Here is a 20,674-nt window from a genome sequence, read left to right as displayed (position 1 = left end):
CAGTTACAGTGTGCAGAGCACTTTACTAAGCACTTGGGAGAGCAAAATATAGCAATAAACAGTAAGATTCCCTACCCACAGCGGGCTTACAGTCTGGATTGGGGGAGACAGACATCAATGACAGCTCCTCTCTCAGCCTCCCGACCTCTTCACTCCTCTCCTCCACTCCTCCCCTCTGGCCCTTTACCCATCCACCCCTCCCATCCTCCACCCACCACCTGCAGGTGTAGTCATGGTCTTATTTTCTGGTACACAGGAAATGTGTGCTTTTGCTTAAGAGGATTAAAGGACTTAGTGGTGGAGTCGGCATGGTTCTGCAGCATTTTATTAGATTATCTTGGAGAAGTTTGCCAAATTGTAGGATCGCTGTCCATAAAGAAACTCTTCCTTCAGAGAAACATATTTATTAAGCTCTTACACAGTACAGAGCGCTGTACTAAGCACTGAGGAAGAAAGCACTGCTGACAATCAGAAAAGGGGTTTGCAAACTGAGAATGAGGGACAGTGACAGCTGCATAAGAAATGGTGCAGCTATAATCAATCAATCAAGCATATTTATTGAGTGCTTACTGTGTGCAGAGCACTGTAGTAAGTGCTTGGGAGAGTAATAATCATAATAATTATAGTATTTGATAAGCGCTTACTATGTGCAGAGCACTGTTCTAAGTGCTGGAGTAGATACAGGGTAATCAGTTTGTCCCATGTGGGGCTCACATTTTTTTTTTTTAATGTAACAGAGTTGGTAGACACATTTCCTGCCCACAGGATCTTACAGTTCAGAGGGGGTCACAGGCACTAATATAAATAAATTAAATTACAGATATGTACATAAGTGCTATGGAGCTGAGGGAGGGGTGAATAAAGGGTACTAATCCAAGTGCAAGAGTGAGGCAGAAGGAAGTGGGAGAAGAAGAAATGATTAGTCGGGGAAGGCCTCTTGGAGGAAATGTGTTCTTAATAAGGCTTTGAAAGTTGAGAGAGTGATCATCTGTCGGATATGAAGAGGGAGTTCAAGACCGGAGGCAGGATATGGGCAAGGGGTTGGCAGTGAGATAGACAAGATCGAGGTTCAGTGAGTAGGTTGGCAGTAGAGGTGCGAAGTGTGTGGGCAGGGTTGTAGTAGAAAAGCAGTGAGGTGAGATAGGAGGGGGCAAGGTGGTTGACTGCTTTAAAGCTGATGGTGACGAGTTTCCGTTTGATATGGAGATGGATGGACAAACGCTGGAGATTCTTGAGGAGTGGGGAAACGTGGACTGCCTTCCTGCAGCTGCTCCCCACCCTCCTGGCTGGAGAAGGAGAAGCCAATGGGAATCCCGGTGGAGCTGCCCAGTGGGGCAGCAGGCTGGCCCCCCGTGGTCCGGAGCAAGGGGGCGGCCGGGGGGCTCCCGCCGCCGCTCCTCGCCATCCCGCTGGAGAGGGCGTGAATCAGTGAGAGTCAGGGCCGGAGCTCTCTGGCCCGGAGTCGTTGCCGAGAGCAGCTGAGGCCCATCTGTCGCCCGGATGAGGCCCAGCCCATCATCATTTCTCCCCGCCAGCAATTATTTTCTCATTAAAAGCTGCAGGTTTCTCAGCCGTCTCACTGGCTCTTGGGGCGGAGATCATCTGCGATGATGGATGATGGCGGCCGGCCTTGGTCGGCGTGGGACTGCTCCAGAGGGGGACCTCAGGGCAGGGAACGGGCCCGGGGCCACCATCCGCCCGGGACGGGGAGAGGAAGGAGACCTCTGCCGGACTCTGAGGCCTGGGCCGGGCTCCATGGCGGCCATATGGAACAGTCAGTCGATTGTATTTATTGAGCGCTTACTGTGTGCTGAGCACTGTACTAAGGGCTTGGTAGAATAATAATAACAATAATAATAATAATAATAATTGTGGTATTTAAGTGCCAGGCATTGTACTAAGTGCTGGGGTGGATTCAAGCAAATGGAGTTGGACACGGTCCCCGTCCCACATGGGGCTCGCAGTCTCTACAACAATATAGCAGACACATCCCCTGCCCCCAGCGAGAAAGGAGCCTTAATCCTTCCTCTCTGGCTGAGCCATCTGGAGTCCCCTCCCCTTTGCCCTAAAACCCCCCGGGCCCACCCTGCCCCTCTGGGCTTTGTCCCCTTTCAGCAGGGTCTCCTTTCCCTGTCCCTGGAACGAGAGCTTACCCAACCCCCACCTTCTCCCCCCATGACCTCACAGGCAGGGATAATAATTATGGCATTTAATAACTATGGTATTTGTTAAGCGCTTACTCTGTATAGGGCACTGTACTAAGCGCTGGGGTGGATTCAAGCAAATTAGGTTGGACACAGTCCCTGTCCCACTTGGGGCTCACAGTCTCAATCCCCATTTTACAGACGAGGTAACCGAGGACCCGAGAAGTGACTTGCCCAGCGTCACACGGCAGACGCGCGGTGGAACCGGGATTTGAACGTATGACCTTCTGACTTCCAGGGCCATGGTCTAACCACTATGCCATGCTGCTTTTCACAGCTGTTGATCTTCTACCTACCCCAGCACTTTATTCAGTGCTTGATACATATTATGGGCTTAACAAATTCCACAATCATTATTATTATTATTACTATTATTATCATTAAATGCTTAATATGTGCCAAGCACTGTGCTAAGGGATTGTGGGATTAAGACCATGAGCCTCATGTGGGACAGGGATGGTGTCCAACCTGTTTATCTTGTACCAGCCCCAGCACTTACTACAGTACCTTGCTCACAGTAAGCACTTAAATATGTTGCTGAATTGCACTTCCCAAGCACTTAGGACAGTGGTCTGCACACAGTAAATGCTCAATAAATACGATTGAATGAATGACCAGATACCATTTAAAAAAAAAGGGAGCTCGATGGTCCAAGGGCTGGGTGTGTTTGCAGGGATCGCCAAGGCCTGTGAGCAGAACCTCCGGAAAACTTTCCAGTTTGGGGGAAGGAAAGAGTTCCCCAGCAGCATGGAGCTCAAAGCCATGGTGGTGAGTTGGGAGGTAGGGGAGGAAGGAGACATCTGGGAGCACCCCTCTTTCCTGGATTCCTATCAGCCGCATCTCCGTTGTCCATCCCTCTTTCTTTCTCTTCCCTCCCTCCTGACAGTCCAGCCTGCTGTTTCCAGCAGATGTACAGGGCTCCCCTTCCCTAGGGACTCTGGGTCTCTCGCCAGTCTTTATGGCCCTGGGATCGAGAGAAAGAGCTGGGGCAAGGCGGGAGGGGGAGGAGGCGTCCGCCCAGGTTTCAGGGATGGGCCTGCTGAACTTGAGTCTCCTTCTCTGCTATTCTAACCACAATGAAAGTCAGTCACTTCGGCCTTGACGGGGACCTCAGTTCTCCAAGCCTTTCTGGTGCCCGCGGGGGAGAGGGCAACCCAGTGCTTGGTCAGGAATGCCAGAGCCCCCAAGGGCTCGGAGGAGAGCAATGTTGATTTCCACCCTTTCCCCCGCCATTTTATGTTTCTTCCTCCTCTTCCATCCCCGGTCCCCCTCTCCTGCAGGCTGGGCGGAGCGCGAAGAGGCAGCTGTTTCTCTTGCCGGGAGGAATTGAGCGGCACCTGAAGATTAAGACATGTTCAGTAAGGAGACACAGGCCACCTCCTCTTCCCTGATTTCTTGCTTGCTGTATGACCTTGGACAAGTCATTTGACTTTCCATGCCTCAGTTTCCTCATCTGTAAAATGGGGAAGAAATACCTGTTCTTCCTCCCCCTTAACCTGAGAGCCCCAAAGTGGGACAGAGACTGTGTCCGATCTGATTATTTTGAATCTACTTCACCACTTAGCACAGTGCTTGGCACATAGTAAGCACTTAATAATAGCAGTAATCATAATAATAATAGTAATAAAATTGTGGTATTTAAGTGCATAATATGTATCAAGAGGTGCATTAAGTGCTGGGGTAGGTAGAAAATCAACAGCTGTGAGAAGCTGTGTGGAGAAGTGGATAGACCATGGGCCTGGGAGTCGGAAGGTCATGGGTTCTAATCCTGACTCCACTACTTGTCTGCTGTGTGACCTTGGGCAAGTCACTTAACTTCTCTGTGCCTCAGGTACCTTATCTGTAAAAAATAGTGATTAAGAGTGTGAGTCCAATGTGGGACAGGGACTCTGTCCAAACTGATTAACTTGTAACTACCACAGCACTTAGAATAGTGTTTGGCACATTGTGAGCCCTTAACAAGTACCATAATAATAATTATTATTATCAGGTCAGACATGGTTTCTGTCTTAAACGGATTACTGTCAGGCAAGATTTAGTTTTCATACAACAGGCTCTGGCTCTTCTTCTCCAGCACCCAAACCCTCACCCCAGAACGGCCCACCAATTGCCCTCCGCCCAGGGTCCCTCCTCTCACAACCCCCTCACTCCCCACCCCACGACGGACGCCCAGGGCGCTCCTGTCTCCGGCCAGCCCGGCCAGGGAGCGGCCTTGTCTCTTCCTCCACTTGCCTGCTGTGGAGCAAGTCATTTCACTTCTCTGCCCCTCAGTTACCTCATCTGTAAAATGGGGATCCAGGCTGGGAGCCCCTTGTAGGATAGGGACTGTGTCCAACCCGATTTCCTGGTATTCACCCCCGCGCAGAGTACAGCGCCTAGCACACAGCTCTTAACAAATACCACAATTATTATTATTATTATCCCTCGGTCTCCTGCTCCCTCCCAGGTGGCTTTGGACGTGACCGAGGAGATCTGCAGGGAGATGGCGCTGCAGCGGCCGGAGGCTTTCGACGAGTACGTGATCTTCGCCGTATCCAATAGAGGTGAGGCCCGAGGAGGGGTGAGGGAAGTGGAGACCCCCCCCAGCCCCGGCCACCCCAAACTCCCATTCTCCCAACAGGAACAGCCCTCTTGTGGCCCACGGCATCTTACCCCAACCTGGCTCCTCCCCCACTGCAGGTCTGTGGCCTAAGGTGGTTTGACGTCGCCCCTCCGGGCAGCCATCTGCCCCCACTGCCTGCAGACACGCAGGCCAAGGGCTCCGGGTAGCACCGAAAAGCAAAGGTCCCTGAAGTGATAAGGGATTAATCCATCGATAGATAGATCAGTGGAAGGCCGCTGTAACCTAGTTGAAAGAACACAGGGCTGGGATTCAGGAGACCTGGATTCTAATCCCAGCTCCACAGCTTATTTTATGTGTGACCTTGCACAATTCACTTCACTTCTCTGTGCCCAGTTTCCTCACCTGTAAAATGGGAGTAAACTACCTGTTCTCCCTCTGTCTTTTATTTTTAATGGTATTGGTCACACACTTACTATGTGTCAAACACTGATAATTAGGTTGGACCCAGTGTCTGTCCCATACTGAGCCAAAGGTAGCCAAGCGGTGGAAGGGGATTAGGAGGAGTGAGAGGAAGTGGTCAAGGGGGTGGTCAATCAAACAATCAATGTTGTTTATTGATTATTACAGTGCAGAGTACTATACTAAACACTTGGGAGGGTGCAGTATAACAGAGTTGGTAGCTACATTTTCTGCCCACAAGGAGTTTATAGTCTAGAGGAATAATCCTGGTTGTTCCTGGTCATGGGGATTAAGACTGTGAGTCTCACCTAGGACAACCTGGTCCCTCCAGTGCTTAGAACAGTGCTTGGGACATAGTAAGCACTGAACAAATAACGTCATTATTATTATTATCAACAACCATCACCTAGATGACAAAATCCCCAAGGATCAGTGTAGGGAAGGAAGAAGAGAAAAGAAAGGTGAGAGAGGCATCCAAATTGCTCAGAAAATTGGAGGTGGGGGCAGAGGGGTTGTGGATGGTGACGACTAGGAATTATGGCAGATGGTAGAGGTGGAAAATGTGGATTTCAGAGGAAAAAACGGTGAGAGGCGGAGAGAGTAGAAAAGTGCCAAAGCAGCATGGAGAGGAAAGAGCAAGCCGATTCCCTTTCCCCATGAGTCCAGGGGAGTGGGAAAAGGTGGGTGAGGCCCCCTTGGTTTGGGAGATGGATTCCCCTGGCTTGGAGGAGGGGAAATGTGAAAGAGGGCTGGCTCGAGGCAATGAGCCCTAAGACCGGGTTTCCTAGGGGAGAAACGGATGGCAGCCAGTCAGTCTACTGTATTATTATTATTATATAATATTAAGGATAATATTATTAACGCTAATAATAATGATGGTATTTGTTAAGCACTTACTCTGTGCCAGGCACTGTACTAAGCGCTGGGGTGGATACCAACAAAGTGAGTTGGACACAGTCCCTGTCCCAGGTGGGGCTCACAGATTCAATCCCCATTTTGTAGATGAGGTAACTGAGGAACAGAGAAGTGAAATGACTTGCTCAAAGTCACACAGAAGGCAAGTGGAAGATCCAGGATTAGAACCCATGTCCTTCTGACTCCCAGGCCCGTGCTCTATCCACTACACTATGTTGTTTCTCTATTATTGAGCACTTACTGTATGCAGAGCACTGTACTAAACACTTAGTACAAATAGAACAATGTAACAGACACATTCCCTGCCCACAACAAGCTCGCAATCTAGAGGGATGTCTGGACCTTACAGTCAGTCTAATGACAGGGAAGCAAAGACATGAAGTGCCGTCGGGAGCAGCTCTACCTAGATGTCCAGCCAGAGAAACCTCAAACTTAACATGTTCCAAAAAGAACTCCCTATCTTCCTCCCAAAATCAGTCCTCTCTCTTACTTTCCCATCTCGGTAGACAGCACCACCACCCTCTCTCTGTCTCATAAGCCCATAACCTTGGCACTACCCTCGATTCAATTCTCATTCAACCCACATGTTCAACGTCACCAAGTCCTGTCAGTTCAACCTTCACCACATCACTAAAATCCGACCTTTCCTCTCCATTCAAACTACCACACTAATCCAAGCACTTACCCTATCCCTCCTTGATTACTGCATCAACCTCCTTGCTGACCTCCCTGCCTCCTGTCTCCACTCCCAACCGTACGTCACCCTGCTGCCAAGATCATTTTTCTACACAGACATTCAGTCCACGTTTCCCCACTCCTCCAAAACCTCCCCTGGTTATCCATCCACCTCCACATCAAGCAGAAAGTCCTTACCATTGGCTATGAAACAATCACATTGTCCCTTCTATCTTACCTCACTGCTTTTCTACTACAACCCAGTCCACACACTTAGTTTGTCTATTGCCAATCTACTCACTGAACCTCGATCTCATCTATCTAACCTCTGACCTCTTGCCCACATCCAGCCTCTGACCTGGAATGCCCTTCCTCGTCATATCCGACGATCATTCCACCCTCCTTCAAAACCTTATTAAAAACACATCTCCAAGAGGCCTTCCTCTGCTAAGCCCTCATTTCCTCTTCTCCCACTCCCTTCTACGTCATCTTTGCACTTGATTTTACACCCTTTATTCACCCCTCCCTCAATCCCATAAAATTTATGTACATATCCATAATTGATTTACAAATATTAACGTCTATCTCCCGCTCTGGCCCATAAGCTCAGAGTGGGTAAGGAACGTATCTGCCAACTTTGTTATATTGTTATCTCCCAAGCACTTAATATGGTATTCTGCACCCAATAAGTGCTCAATAAACTTGATTGATTAATTGATTGAGTGGTAAGCTGGGAAGGGAAGGAGTCTTGGTTGTGGGAACTGGATTTGCTTTGTGGATTATCAATCACTGATATTTAATGAATGGCTAAGATATGCAGAGCACTGTACTAAAACCTTGGGAGAGTACAATACAACAGAATTGGTAGACACATTCCCTGTTGATAATGAATGTAGCAGCTGGGGGAAATTCTCATCTCCTGGGCACCTAATTCTGTCAAAACTAGGTGGGATTTGCAAGGAGTAAAAATGGAGGGCCTGAGGATGTTAAGCAAAGGTCCTAAGGCCCACAGGGGGAGGGAAACTGAGGAGCAAACTCCAAAGGCAGAGTTGGAAAATTTAAGCAGATCCTCTAAAGGACCCCAGTGAGAGAATAGCACTAATAATAATTATGATATTTGTTAAGCTCTTACTATGTGCCAAGCACTGTTCTAAGCACTGGGGTAGATACAAGTTAATCAGGTTGTCCCATGTGGGGCTTACAGTCTGAATCCCCATTTTACAGATGAGGGAACTGAGGCACAGTGAAGCGAAAAAGCAGGGGAGGTTCTGCTTGGGTGTCAAGAGAAAGGTTTTAGGCCTCACCTGAATCCCCGGGAGCATGTCACCTCTGTCCCCTGGGGCAGCCCAGCTCCAACATGGTTCCTGTGAGGAAAAGGACCCAGGTGCCCCAAAAGTCCTTTGCAGCCCTCCCAGAGACAGGCTAGATGATGGGAGTCATGGCCCGGGGCCTTCTCCCCATTAAATCGTTCTTGGCTGCAGGAGCCAGTGGTGTGGCCAGGGACCCAGAGAGGATCTGGGTTGGCTGTGTTCATCCCAGATGTGTTTTGCACCTGGAGGTTCTGATGGCTTTACTTCCTCAACCCAGGCCAGGACCCACCTCAGGCCCCAGCTGTCGGAATCAAATCAACACAAAAACACAACTCAACTGAAGCTGGGCTTCCCCCAGGGAGCTGTGAGCTGAGCGGAAGTGTAGCCCTGAGACTAATGGAGGAACAAGATAGCATGAGGCCAACCCAACCCAGAGGGATCTCGTGACACCCCAACCCTAACAGGCCTATAGGTTTCTGGGACCACCTGGAAATTCAGGTCTGTCCTCTTACAGCACCAGAAATTCTAGCCAGACCAGAGAGGAAAGTCCCAGGGTCACTAAGGGCAGGCCCTACTCACAGGGTTATCCCTATAACCAAGCTAGTTTCCCCTGGATCTTTCAAGCCGAGGGCCCGTTGGGGCTCCTGCTGCTGGAACTGCTGCTGCTGGGTCTCCTTGCTGCTGGGGCTGCAGCAGATGGGAAGCTGTCCTCCTTCACCCAGAGCCTACCGTGGTCTGCACTAGCTTGCCCAGGCTTGACCTGGTCCCTGGGGATGAGGGAAGGAGCAGAAGGCAAATTGCTGTTTTTCTTGCAAAATTCTTCAATGCTGCCTCATGCCTTGAATGGCAGCCTCTTCTGGGGTCTGTGGGGCTCCAGGGGCCCTTCTGCTAGCTTACTAGTCTAGACAAAAGCAGGAGGGAGGGGTCTCAGAGTAAGAAAACATTTAATTTTTATCTTCCCAAATGATTTATTCAGTCATATTTATTGAGCTCTTACTGTGTGTGGAGCACTGTACTAAGTGCTTGGGAAGTACAAAGCACTTGGGAAGTACAGATGCTGTTGGGGGCCTGAACTGCTAAACTTTGGCAAACCCTCCTCACAGCAGCCCTGCAGACTTATGCATCTCAGAGTGCACACACTCTCAAATGCATGCTTATACCACACGCATACTCACACGTTCTCCTAGATGCAGCACACTTCCAGATGTCTCAGACCCCCAGAAATGCTCCTAGCTTCCAACTGCCTTGTAATGTTCAAGGACTCCTATTCAGAGCATTTTCTTCTGCACTCTGGCTCGAGGTGACCTGAGGCCTGAGCTCCTCGCTTTGTCCTGAATTGGTGTGACTCTTTGACTTTGAGATCCCAGATGGTTGAGTGGGAAGGGGGGAAAGTATTTCCTTCCCTCTCCATCCCCACTCGTGTACACCTGTGTCCATGTGAACACACTTCCTATCTCTTTGTCTCTCTGCTTCTGTCTGTCTGTTCCTCCCTCCCTCTTTGTTTTCCTCAGGTCAGAATGTCCGGCCCCTGAACCGGCGGGAGTACATCCTGGATGTGGCCACGGAGATGGAGCAAGTGGACAGTAACTATATGTTCTGGTATCGGCGCATCATCTGGTGTCAGCCGCTTAAGTTTGAGAATGATCTGTATGTGACCATGCACTACAACCAGGTAATAATAATAATAATAAAAATAATAATAATTTGGTAACTGTTAAGCGCCTACTACATTCTAAGGATTGGGGAAGAAACAAGACAATCAGGTCAGATATAGTCCCTGTCCCAACAGAGGGCTCACAATCTAAGTAGGAAGGAGAACTGGTATTGAATCCCCATTTTATAGATGAGGTAACTGAGGCATAGAGAACTGAAGTGACTTGCCCAGAGTCACACAGCAGGCAAGGAGCAGGGTTGGGATTAGAAACCAGGTCCTCTAACTCGCAGGCCCGTGCTCTTTCCACTAGGCCACGTTGCTCCCAGTACTCCCTCCCCCCCACCCCAGTGACCCCACTGGGCCTGCTATAGCCCTGCTCACTCTCTGCAGGTCCCCAGGGCAGGGAGCAGGGAAAAACAGGCTGTAGCACTTCCCCCTCATCCGGGGCTCCAGCTTTGCTTTTCTGGGCCCAGTGAGGGTCTCGCCGGAATCATGGGAGACAGACCCATACACAGTCCCACATGTGGACAGGAGCATTTGCAGATTCTCAGGGGGCATAAGAATGGCACACAAACAAGCTTTTAGGCCCCTGCTCTTAGACACCATTGTGAATGCGTGTGTATGTGTTTGCTTTGGCCTGTGTGGGGGTGTCTTTTTCCAAATTTGCATCTGTGCATGTGAATGCTGTGACATCTGATACCTTGAGAAAATCAGCATCACCTCTAGTTCTTCCTTCCACTTGTGGCAGGGCACTTGACCTGATCCCAAAACCCCTGCCAACCGGGGAGACAGTTCTAGGGGAGTTCTAGTGATGATGTCCATTTTGGTTCCCTCTGGACGAAGCAGAGCCAGGCAGACTCATTCACCTATGACCCCTCTGTGTCTCCACCTTGGGGAGGGGCCCCGGGCTGGTGGCTGGTGGTGGTGGTAGATCACCAGCCCCCCGCCCCAGAGGACGGGATGCAGAGCTGCTCCTCAGGGAGGCCAACATCGGTGTTCCCACACTGGCCCGGCCCTGGCCCGAGGACCTATCTCTGCCTCCTTGGGCAAGTAGATGTGGCTTAGCGGTCACCCTCCTTCCCACTCCTCACCATCTACTGCTGTGCATTCACAGGCCCTGGGCCGATGGACAGAGTGGATGGGAGAACATGTTCCCCAGAGCCAGGGGAACAAGGTTGAAGAAGAAAGTGTTTATCAAGTTCTCTGTTCCCCCTAGGCTATAAGCTCATTGTGGGCAGGGAATGTATCTGTTTGTTGTTTTATTGTACTCTCCCAAGTGCTTAATTCAGTGCTCTGCACAAAATAGCACTCAAAAAATGCAGTTGAATGAATGAATGAAGTACTTCATCTTCCTTTACAGTCAGCGGCAGCCTCCCCCATATCCTGCCTGTCGTGGTTTGGACCAAGGAAAGCCCAGCCACCATTCCTCCCGTGCTGAGCACCTCTCAGATGCTCCAAGTCAAGCTAAACCCCAGTGGAGCACAGGGGGTGTCTAACTTCCAGGCATCTCCCTACAAGGCCTCCCTGCAGCCTAGGGAGGTCGATCCCCGATGCGTTGTCCTGCTCTCCCCTTCCCCAGGTCCTTCCTGACTACCTGAAGGGTCTTTTCAACATCCTGCCATCCGTGAGGCCCAGCGAGCAGCAGTTCCAGCAGTTGGCCAAGTTGGCAGCGCTCCAGCACCGAGCCAAGGACAGCGTCTACCTGCCCAGTGTGTAAGCGATCCCCTGACTGAGGGCACTGCCTAGCTGCCTCCCTCATCTTTCCCTCTGGGCTTGGCTGGGGTTCAGCAAGGAGAGGATCCATCAGTCAATTGTATTTATTGAGTGCCCACCGTGTGCAGAGCACTATGGGGTTAAGGGCATACAATGGAGTTAGACACTAGTGAGGGAGGCAGTCAGAAAATAAAGCTACAGATCTGAGGGAAGAATGGTCTACATATATGCCTGTTGCAGGTTCTGAGGGCTTGGAAGTGCTGCTGGCTGTTAGGGGTGATATAAGGTGGGGAGATTCAGAATTAAGCCGGGAAGACCTCCTGGAGGTGATAGTTGAAGTTGTGGGAATGATTGGGGGAGTGTAAATTGAGACTGAAGGGAAGTTAGAACAGAGCCTTGAGAGATGTCCACGTCGGCTATGAGGCAAAGGAAGAGACAGTGAGAGACTGAGAAAGATTTTCCAGAGCGATAGGCGGAGGAGCAGGAGAGGACTGTGTCAGACAGACATTAAATAGTATTTTGCTTTGCTTTTGTATATTTGTTAAGCACTCAATATATGCCAGGCACGGTACTAAACTCTGGGGTAGATACAAGCTATTCAGATTGGACACAGTCCATGTCCCACATGAAGCTCATAGTCTTAATTCCCATTTTACAGATGAGGTAACTGAGGCACAGAAAAGATAAGTGACTTGCCCGAGATGAGACAGAAGATAAGTGGCAGAGCTATGATTAGAACCCAGGTCCTCTGACTCCCAGACCTGTGCTTTCACCAACTGTGCTGCTTCCTTAGTGTTTCCAGGAGAAGGGGTGCTCCATGGTGCAGAAGGAAAAGACATTTCATCCTAATATCTCAAGGGGTGAATTGGCTTGGAATTCTTGGAATGCCACTCTCTTCTGCCCCTCCCTATTCACCCCCTTCCCATGTTGCCCCAACCTCTCCTCCATGCCATCCCATGCCATTCTCTTACATTTGGAGAGAACATCATACCTTGGGGTATTGGCTATACAAGATGTGATTTGATTCTCAGACTATGAGAAAGCAGACTATGTTAGAGATCTACAGATCAGAGATCCCCATGTTCCTCCTTACCCTTGATGGGGAATCCGAGAGGCTTCAACCCCAACAGTCCTGGAGCTCAGCAGGGCCCCGATCAACTGACAAGAATTTTGGTGCTCACTGTGGGCAGGGGATAAATCAGATGCAGTTCGAATATTTTCCATTCCTGGTGTCCCTTTCTCCCAGAAGCTCAAGCCCCTTCCAGATCACAACATCCATGGGAGAAAGGAAGGGCTCTGTCCCCTTCCTCTTGAGGCCTGAAGAGGGGAAGTCAGCCAGCAGAGAGGGAGTTGACCAGGTTTTGTGGTGGCCTGGGCAGGCCAGGCTACCTTTTGGTTCCCTCCCTCACATCCTTCAGGTCTGTGGGCCTTGGTGGGGGGTGCCCTTGGCCGCCTCTGAAACGGGGTCCCCGTTCCTCCTCCTCCCACAGACGCGAGGTCCAGGATTACGTGCCGCCCCAGTTCTACCGGATGATGAAGGGCCAGGCCTGGTTGAACCTGGTGATTCAGCATATGCAGCAGATCCAGGCCCTGAGCCCCCACCATGCCAGGGCCCAGTTCCTGGGTAAGAAACCTCCTGGGAGGGGAGGCGCCTGCAGAACCGATCAAAAAGCAGATAATAATAATTGTGGTATTTGTTAAGTGCTTACTATGTGACAGGCACTGTACTAAGCGCTGGGAGTTACAAGTGGCTTCCTCTGGTCAAAGCCATGGGTCTCTCAGAAGGGGCTGAGGACTGTCCGCTGTCCTAGGCACAGGGAGACCTGCCACGTCAGAACTACTCTGAGATTTTATAGTGTCCAGGGAGGCCCTCTCCCTTCTGATCTTCTGCCCTTAAACTCCTCCCCCTTACCTGAATTCCATCCACCTAAGTAAGCAAGTGGGCAAGTCAAACAGGAACCTAGTTAGCCCCAAAAGATGGTCCTCTTTAGCCTTTCATGGTCAGGTCATCAGTCTCAGATACTGACAGTTACTTCCCACTCTCAGTGATTCCTGAGGATCTAGATCAGGCCAATTGTATCTATTGATCACTTACTGTGTACGGAGCACAGTACTAAGCACTTGGGAAAGTTCTAAATAACAGAGTTGGTAATCAATAATATTTATTGAGTGCTTACTATGTGTAGAGCACTTTACTAAGCTATTGGGAGAGTACAGTACAACTGAATTAGCAGGCACGTTCCCTGCCCCAAATGAACTTACAGTCTAGAGAGGGAGATAGACATTAATATGAATAACTAATGATAGACAGGGTCCCTGCTCCCAAGTAGCTTACAGTCTACAGGATGAAGCCAGGGAGGCCAGGTTGGTTCTGATTCCCGCCCCTTCCATGGCAAACCTGGGGAGATTCTGAGTGGGCTGGACTCTTGAGCCTAACAAAAGCACAGCCCAAAACCAGTGGACTGATCCCAGGGGCAGGAAGGCCAGTGCTTTGGCTCAGTAGTGGAGTACTCCAAGAGGCAGGAGTGCTGGAAGAGGGAAGGTTAAAGGGAGAGGTGAATGGGGGTACGAAGCATGGGACTCCATAAGGCAGCATCCCAGAAACTGGAAGAGCAACCAGGAAGTTCCCCTCGGCTCTCTGGACTCCATCTTGTTTCTCCCCACATAATAATAATAATGATAATAATGGTGTTTGTTAAGTGCTTACTGTGTTTCAAGCACTGTTCTAAGTGCTGGGGCAGATACACGCTAATCAGGTTGGACATAGTCGCTGTCCCACAAGGGGCTCACAGTCTTAATCCCCATTTTACAAATGAGGTAACTGAGGCACAGAGAAGCTAAGTGACTTGTCCAAGGCCACACAGCAGGCAAGTGGCGGAGCTGGGATTAGAACCCAGGTCCTTCTGACTTCCAGGCCTGTGCTCTATCCATTCGGAGCATTCAATCCTTCTCTCCCCCCGCTTCTTCTCTGCCTCCCATCTCCTCTCACCCTTTCCATCCCCCTGGGCGGAACAGAATAATTCAGACCCACAGGGTTTTCAGTTAAGTCCCGTAAAGAAGCAGGGACTAGCGGCTAGTTCTGGCAAGATGTTGGGTGAGAAGTGTTGGTTCTTAGAGTAGTCAGGGTGGAAAGACGGAGGTCAGAATTGCAAGCACCAACACCAGTCTGGTGGGAAACTGACCAAGCTGCCAGTTCATTTGGCACCTTCTCCCCCTTGATTCTCCCTCCCGGGGCAACTAACAATGAGGAGTCTTCGGACTAGTCAGCCCAATTTTCTTTTTGTCTTTGGAACTGGAGTCCGTGGACAGGAGAAGTAGAGCATCTGTTCCTTCTCCATCTCTGATTCTCATTCCTTGGGATGGCTCACCAGACTGCTTTCCTTCCCTCTTCAGGGCTCCTCAGTGCCTTCCCGATGTTTGGATCCTCTTTCTTCTTCATCCAGAGCTGCAGCAACAACACCGTGGTCTCCCCCTGCATCCTGGCTGTGAACCAGAATGGCCTCAATTTCCTCAACAGAGAATCCCACGTGAGTGAGGTCCCACAATGAGGCCACCCAGCTCCACTTGTGGGGGGACTCTGGGAAGCTCTCCCCGCCTCCCAAAATAGGGCATTGACCTCGGGGGAATCCTGGGCCGAAAGGCTGAGCTATGAAACAGCCATCAGAGATCCCCGGAGATTCTCCAGACAGGAACAGGACCTCCACCGTAGGCTTCTCCTCCAGGGATGGCAGCCTGAATGGGGACAGGATCGGGGACAGCCAACCCACAAGTCCCGGTCTTCCCTGAGGGTTTGTGGGCTGGTCACGTGGACCTTTTTCAGAGCTCAGAGAAGAGATACATCTTAGGGTTTCCAAACCAGGTTCCCGGTAGGAATCAGAGGTTGATGCCCAGTCCATAAAAGTTTCCAATTAAAAGAATGTGGAATATCTCTCCCTATAACAGCAGGAAGTACACTCCCTGAGTCGGGGAGATAGAGAAGGTTTGAACAGATTTTGGGACTAAGGCAAAATAGAGACTGTCGGTGGGAGCCCTCCCCCTGAAAGGTTTGAGAATCCTCTGTTTCTTTCCTTCTGGGCCCCCTTGTTCTCTCCTTCTCCGTGTCCTCTTCCTCTCCTCCACTTCCTTGCCACAGCCCAAGGCTGAGATCCTGAGAGACCAAGTGGTCTTGCATTATGACAGGGCACACTTACCTAATCTCTAGCTGCTCTAGGCCTGAGGTGTAGGCCTGGGATAAGGCAGGCTCTACCCCAGTGACTCCTGTTGGGTCAATGTGGAAGCAAATTTAGCCCCCAAATCTCATTTCACCTGGACTCCAATCCAGTTTTCCCAGGGCCACCTCCCAGAATCCTTTGCCATAGTCCACTGACCCAAAACCCAGATTCCCTCCTACAGAGCAAGTTGCAAATCTCAGCCTAGGTTCTACCTTCCTAGACTCGAAATGCAATCTCCAAGCAGCCTGGAGCCCACGGGCGAGCCCAGATGATGGTTGCCTTTGCTGAGGTTTCCTCTCTGTCCTTATCCCAGGACCTGATGGTGAAGTTTCCCCTGAAGGAGATCCAGTCCACTAGGACCCAGCGGCCCACAGCCGGCTCTAGCTATCCCTACGTGGAAATCATGCTGGGAGACCTCATGTCCCAGAAGATAATGCAGCTGCAGCTTGAGCAGGTACCGAGATGGACCCACTAAAGAATCTGCTCTGCCCTTTCTCCTTCTAGGAAATGAGCATTAAAAAAGCCAAGACCCCAAGCTGAACAAGAGAATTCCCAGGGCATGGAATGGTTCCCCACATAATTTAAGGTTACTGAGCTCACAGTTCCAGGTCTGCTTTGCTGTTGCTGTTGCTGGTACGATCGGTCAAGTGGGTGCTTACTATGTGCAGAGCACTGTACTCAGTATTTTGAAAAAGTACAACATAACAGAGGTGGAGGTCACATTCCCTGCCCAAAAGGAGCTCACTGACTAGAGGGGGAGACAGACGTTAATATAAATAAATAAATTACACCCCAGAACACCGAATCAGAAAAGCTAAGTGTGTGTGACAGTGACTTCTGCTAGAATAAGGGAGGACTTTTTAGCTCTAGAAGTGGTTTAGCAAGTTGCCCGTGGAGGCATGAAATATAAAAGGTGATAGACGGTCACCTGCATTGGTAGTGGCAGCATTTGTCTGCTTGGAGGCAGGAGGCTGGACCAGATGACTTCTTGAAGTCTCTTTCAGTTTTAAGATTCTGTGTTTCTCCGACAGAGCATCCCAGAAGGCGTTTTTAGGGAGATTGGGCAACCTCTCCGCCTTCCCTTCTTTCCCTCATGGCTTAGTAGTCAAGCAGCATGGCTTAGTGGATAGAGCATGGGCCTGGGAGTCAGAAGGACCTGGGTTCTAATCCTGCTTCCACTACAAGTCTCCTGTGTGACCTTGGTCAAGTCACTTAACTTCACTATGCCTCAGTTACCTCATTTGTTAAATGGGAATAAGAGTGTGAGCCCCAAGTGGGACAGGAACTTTGTCCAGCCTGATTAAACTGAATCAATTCCAGTGCTTAGAACAGAAGAAGTTCTTAACAAGTACCCTAGTAATTATTATTATTGTTATTATTATTATTATTCCCTCACTGCTCTTGTCTCCTGGTGTGGCCAGGGAGCTCTCTCAAACTTATGCCATGTCTTTGCCCTTCAACCATCAGGAGAGACTTCTGGAGTGCAGAGTGATCCTGAGTGCTCCAGCCTGAATCACTGGGATCACCATCACAAGATTCATTCATTCGTTAATTCAATTGTATTTATTGAGCGCTTACTATGTGCAGAGCACTGTACTAAGTGCTTGGAATGTACAATTCAGCAATAGATAGAGACAATCCCTGCCCAACAACGGGCTCACAGTCTAAAAGGGGGGAGACAGCCAACAAAACAAAACAAGTAGTCAGGCATCAATACCATCAAAATAAATAAATAGAATCATAGATGGATACACATCATTAATAAAATAGAGTAATAAATAATATATACAAATATATACAAGTGCTGTGGGGAGGGGAAGGGGGTAGAGGAGAGGGAGGGAGTAGGGGGGAATGGAAAGGGGGGAAGGGCAGAGGGAAAGGGAGGGCTCAGTCTAGGAAGGCCTCCTGGAGGAGGTGAGCTCTCAATAGGGCTTCTGGGGGTTGCTAACTAGTTGCCTTTCCCCTCACCTCGGATCCTAGGGGCAATGACTCCCTCGGAGCCAGGCTGCAGGGAGACAGTCAGGAATTGAGGAGAGAAAGGCTCAAGGCCCTACCCGGGCGGGAGAGGGCAGGGCACCTCGGTGCCGGGTGTTTTCATCATCTCCGTGGCCTCTGTCTCCCTGCAGGGCCTGGAGCTGTGCCGCGTGGTTGCCACCCACATGGAAAGCCTGCTGGATGCCCGGGAGAAAAGACTCACTCTTCCCCCCAGTGAAATCACCCTGCTCTGATCCCTCTACCTCCTTCACAACCGGCCAGTCTGTCTTCTGGCAAGAAGCTAGGGCCTCTTGGTTGGGCCTGTGCTAGGCAGATGCCCTAAAGCACCAGAGGCCCTGCCTGCCAGGAGCTGTCATTTGTAACAGAGATCTGGTCCGGGTGAGCAAATGGTTCTTTGCCTAAATCAGTTTGAACCAAAACAATCTGGAAAGCAAACAACTGGGTCTCGGTCAGGAAAAAACATTTGAGTGGATTTAGATTGGAGAGGGGTTGGGAATAAAGGAGAAGGGAACATCTCTAGATTATAAGCTCATCATGGGCCAAACTACCTGCCAACTCTCTCTTTTCCTTGCGTTGAAGTGGTTTCCGCAGAGGTGCAGGCCCAAACTATGATGTTGCTTCTGTGTCCAGGAGCCCAAGCAGCCGCCCAAGGAGAGAGCCACTGCCCTAGGAGGGCACTGAGGCCAGAGGAGAGCACCGTGGCCCGAGGAGGGCACCCCAGCCTTACTTGCTGAAAGAGGCCCAAACTGCTGCCTATCCTGAGAGTCTGTTTTCTGCTGTGGCCTGGGGGCACGTTTCTGGTTCAAGCTGAGCTCAGGCCCTCTTTTTTAAAGGCCCCAAATCCTCCATTTATTTGGGCCCAGAGGAGCTCCCGACTAAATGATTCCCAGTTTTATAATATATTTGTTCTCCCCGTGACCTTGGCTTAATTTTATTTTTCCTAGTAGCCTATGCAAAATAAGAGGATCCATTTGGCTGCCGGTCTCCTGCAGATGCTGTTGGGGGAGGGCTAGGGACTGATGAACTGTCTCTTGGTGTTCTGGTTTTGTCTCTGTCCTGGGTTGGTTTTGCTGAAGGAGGGTTCAGAGCCAGAGGGCCTCCCCCACCCCAGCCTTGCTGACCTGGTCCCAAACTGGGGAAGTTTAAGCTCTTTGGGATGTGAAACAGCATGGTCTAGTGGATACAGCACAGGGCCTGGAAGCCAGAAGGACCTGGGTTCTAATCTCAGCTCCACCACTTCTCTGCTGTGTGACCTTGGGCAAGTGACTTCACTTCTCTGTGCCTCAGTTACCACCTTGGTAAAATGTGGATTAAGACTATGAGCCCCATGTAGGACATGGACTATGTCTAACCTGAGTAACTTGCATTTACCCCAGTGCTTAGTACAGTGCTGGGCACGTAGTAAGTGCTTAACAAATACCATTATATAAAAAAAGCCCCTCCTGCAAGGCAGGCCCACTATCCGAGTCCTAACTTAAAGTTCCAGGTTCTCCCCCTTTAATTCTTGGCTCCCATTTGCCTCTTCCTGAAAGGGTTCAGCCCCATTGTGGGGGGCACTATGGTGGCCAATTAATGGGTAAGAGATCCCGAGGCCACCCTCTGGGGTGGCGTGGCTCAGCTGGGCAAGAACATGGCGGAGGATCAGGGTGATAGAGGAAGCGTTGCCGGCAGCAGCCATCTTCCCAGGTGAACACCGGTGAGGAGCAGAAACCCTGAACTTCTTATCTGGCTTGGCTAATCCATCTCAGAGTAGGGACCCTGGGCTGTCGTCCCTCTGGCTAAGCACCACCTGGTTCCTCTCCCCAGGACTGCCACACCACAGGTTCCCTGTGCATTTGGGAATCGGGGTGGGATGTTGGAGCCATGATTAAAGGGGCAGTGAAAGTCAGAGCTGAAAGCGGAGGCCTGAGCTTCCCTGGATTGGGTCTGAGGTGCTTCAGAGAGAGGGTGTCAATTAATGTCCCTGTTTAGTACAGTGATGGCACATAGTAAGCGCTTAACAAATACCGTTATTAGTATTGTCATTATTATTAACATGAATAGGTAGTGATGCTCCCCAGGAGTTTGGGGAGGTGTAGGGAGAAGGGAGAGGGTTGCATGAAAAGGAGGTTGAGACTGTGTATGGCTTTAAAGCCAAACTTTGAGGAACAGGATGAATGCCCCTACCCCCACCCCCGGGAAGTAGGATTCAACAACTCCTGGGTTTCTTTGCAAAAACTTCCTGAAGGGAGGAAATCCCTAGTCAAGGGTTTGTGTAGAGAGAGGGAAAACTGAGCTCTCTAAAGAAGTTTATCTAAGGGAGAGAGACAGAGTGACTGACTGACTGCCTGCCCCTACCAGCTGCTGAGCTTGGTGAGGTCTGCAATCCTGGCAGCCACTGTGACCTAATTCTGGGATTTTCCTCCCCGGTGAGTCACCCGCGAGCTGGGACGCTCCAACCAGTCTCTCCTTCCTGGTAAAACCAGCGGCCAGCGCCGTGGGCGGCCTCATGTTCAGAGAAGAAATCGATAGGGACTTGGGATCTGGACGGACAGCAGTCCCAGGTCGAGCCTGAGAGCCGGAGAGAGGCTGGCAGCCTGCAGCGGAACTGGTCAGCAGCTGTGCAGTCAGAAATGGGAATGTTTATTTTGATTTGTGTCGCTTCAAGACCTCCCCAAATGCAGGACCGTCTCCTCGACCTCCAGGCTGGGTTCTGTCCAGCTTGGTTCCTAGAGAAGCAGCGTGGCCTAGTGGACAAAGCACGGGCCTGGGAGTCAGAAGGAGCTGGGTTCTGATCCCAGCTCCACCACTTGTCTGCTGTGTGACCTTGGGCCAGTCACTTCACTTCTCTGGGCCTCAGTTACATCATCTGTAAAGTGGAGAATAAGACCATGAGCCTCCCGTGGGACAGGGACTGTGTCCAACCCGATTTGTTTGTATCCACCCCATTGCTTAGTACAGTGGCTGGCACATAGGAAGAGCTTAACGAAGACCAC

At 50.4% G+C, this 20,674-nt stretch overlaps 1 protein-coding gene across 1 annotated transcript in view; it reads left to right on the top strand.

Annotated features, from left to right (window-relative positions):
- The window catches only part of MYO15A (myosin XVA), a gene marked incomplete at its 5' end in the record, with an annotated part of 100,506 nt that extends 81,923 nt beyond the window's left edge, over window positions 1-18,583 (top strand). The window contains 9 exons of the mRNA XM_029058290.1: window positions 2,878-2,972; window positions 3,485-3,562; window positions 4,651-4,747; window positions 9,638-9,798; window positions 11,360-11,493; window positions 12,984-13,117; window positions 14,887-15,020; window positions 16,018-16,158; window positions 17,831-18,583. Of these exons, the coding sequence (XP_028914123.1) occupies window positions 2,878-2,972; window positions 3,485-3,562; window positions 4,651-4,747; window positions 9,638-9,798; window positions 11,360-11,493; window positions 12,984-13,117; window positions 14,887-15,020; window positions 16,018-16,158; window positions 17,831-17,932 (1,076 nt within the window). The remainder of the gene's footprint in view (window positions 1-2,877; window positions 2,973-3,484; window positions 3,563-4,650; window positions 4,748-9,637; window positions 9,799-11,359; window positions 11,494-12,983; window positions 13,118-14,886; window positions 15,021-16,017; window positions 16,159-17,830) is intronic.
- Window positions 18,584-20,674: the final 2,091 nt, after the last annotated feature.

The sequence above is a fragment of the Ornithorhynchus anatinus genome, chromosome 2, assembly GCF_004115215.2.
Source record: "Ornithorhynchus anatinus isolate Pmale09 chromosome 2, mOrnAna1.pri.v4, whole genome shotgun sequence".
NCBI lineage: Eukaryota > Metazoa > Chordata > Mammalia > Monotremata > Ornithorhynchidae > Ornithorhynchus > Ornithorhynchus anatinus.
This window is presented reverse-complemented; position numbering and strand designations above follow the sequence as displayed.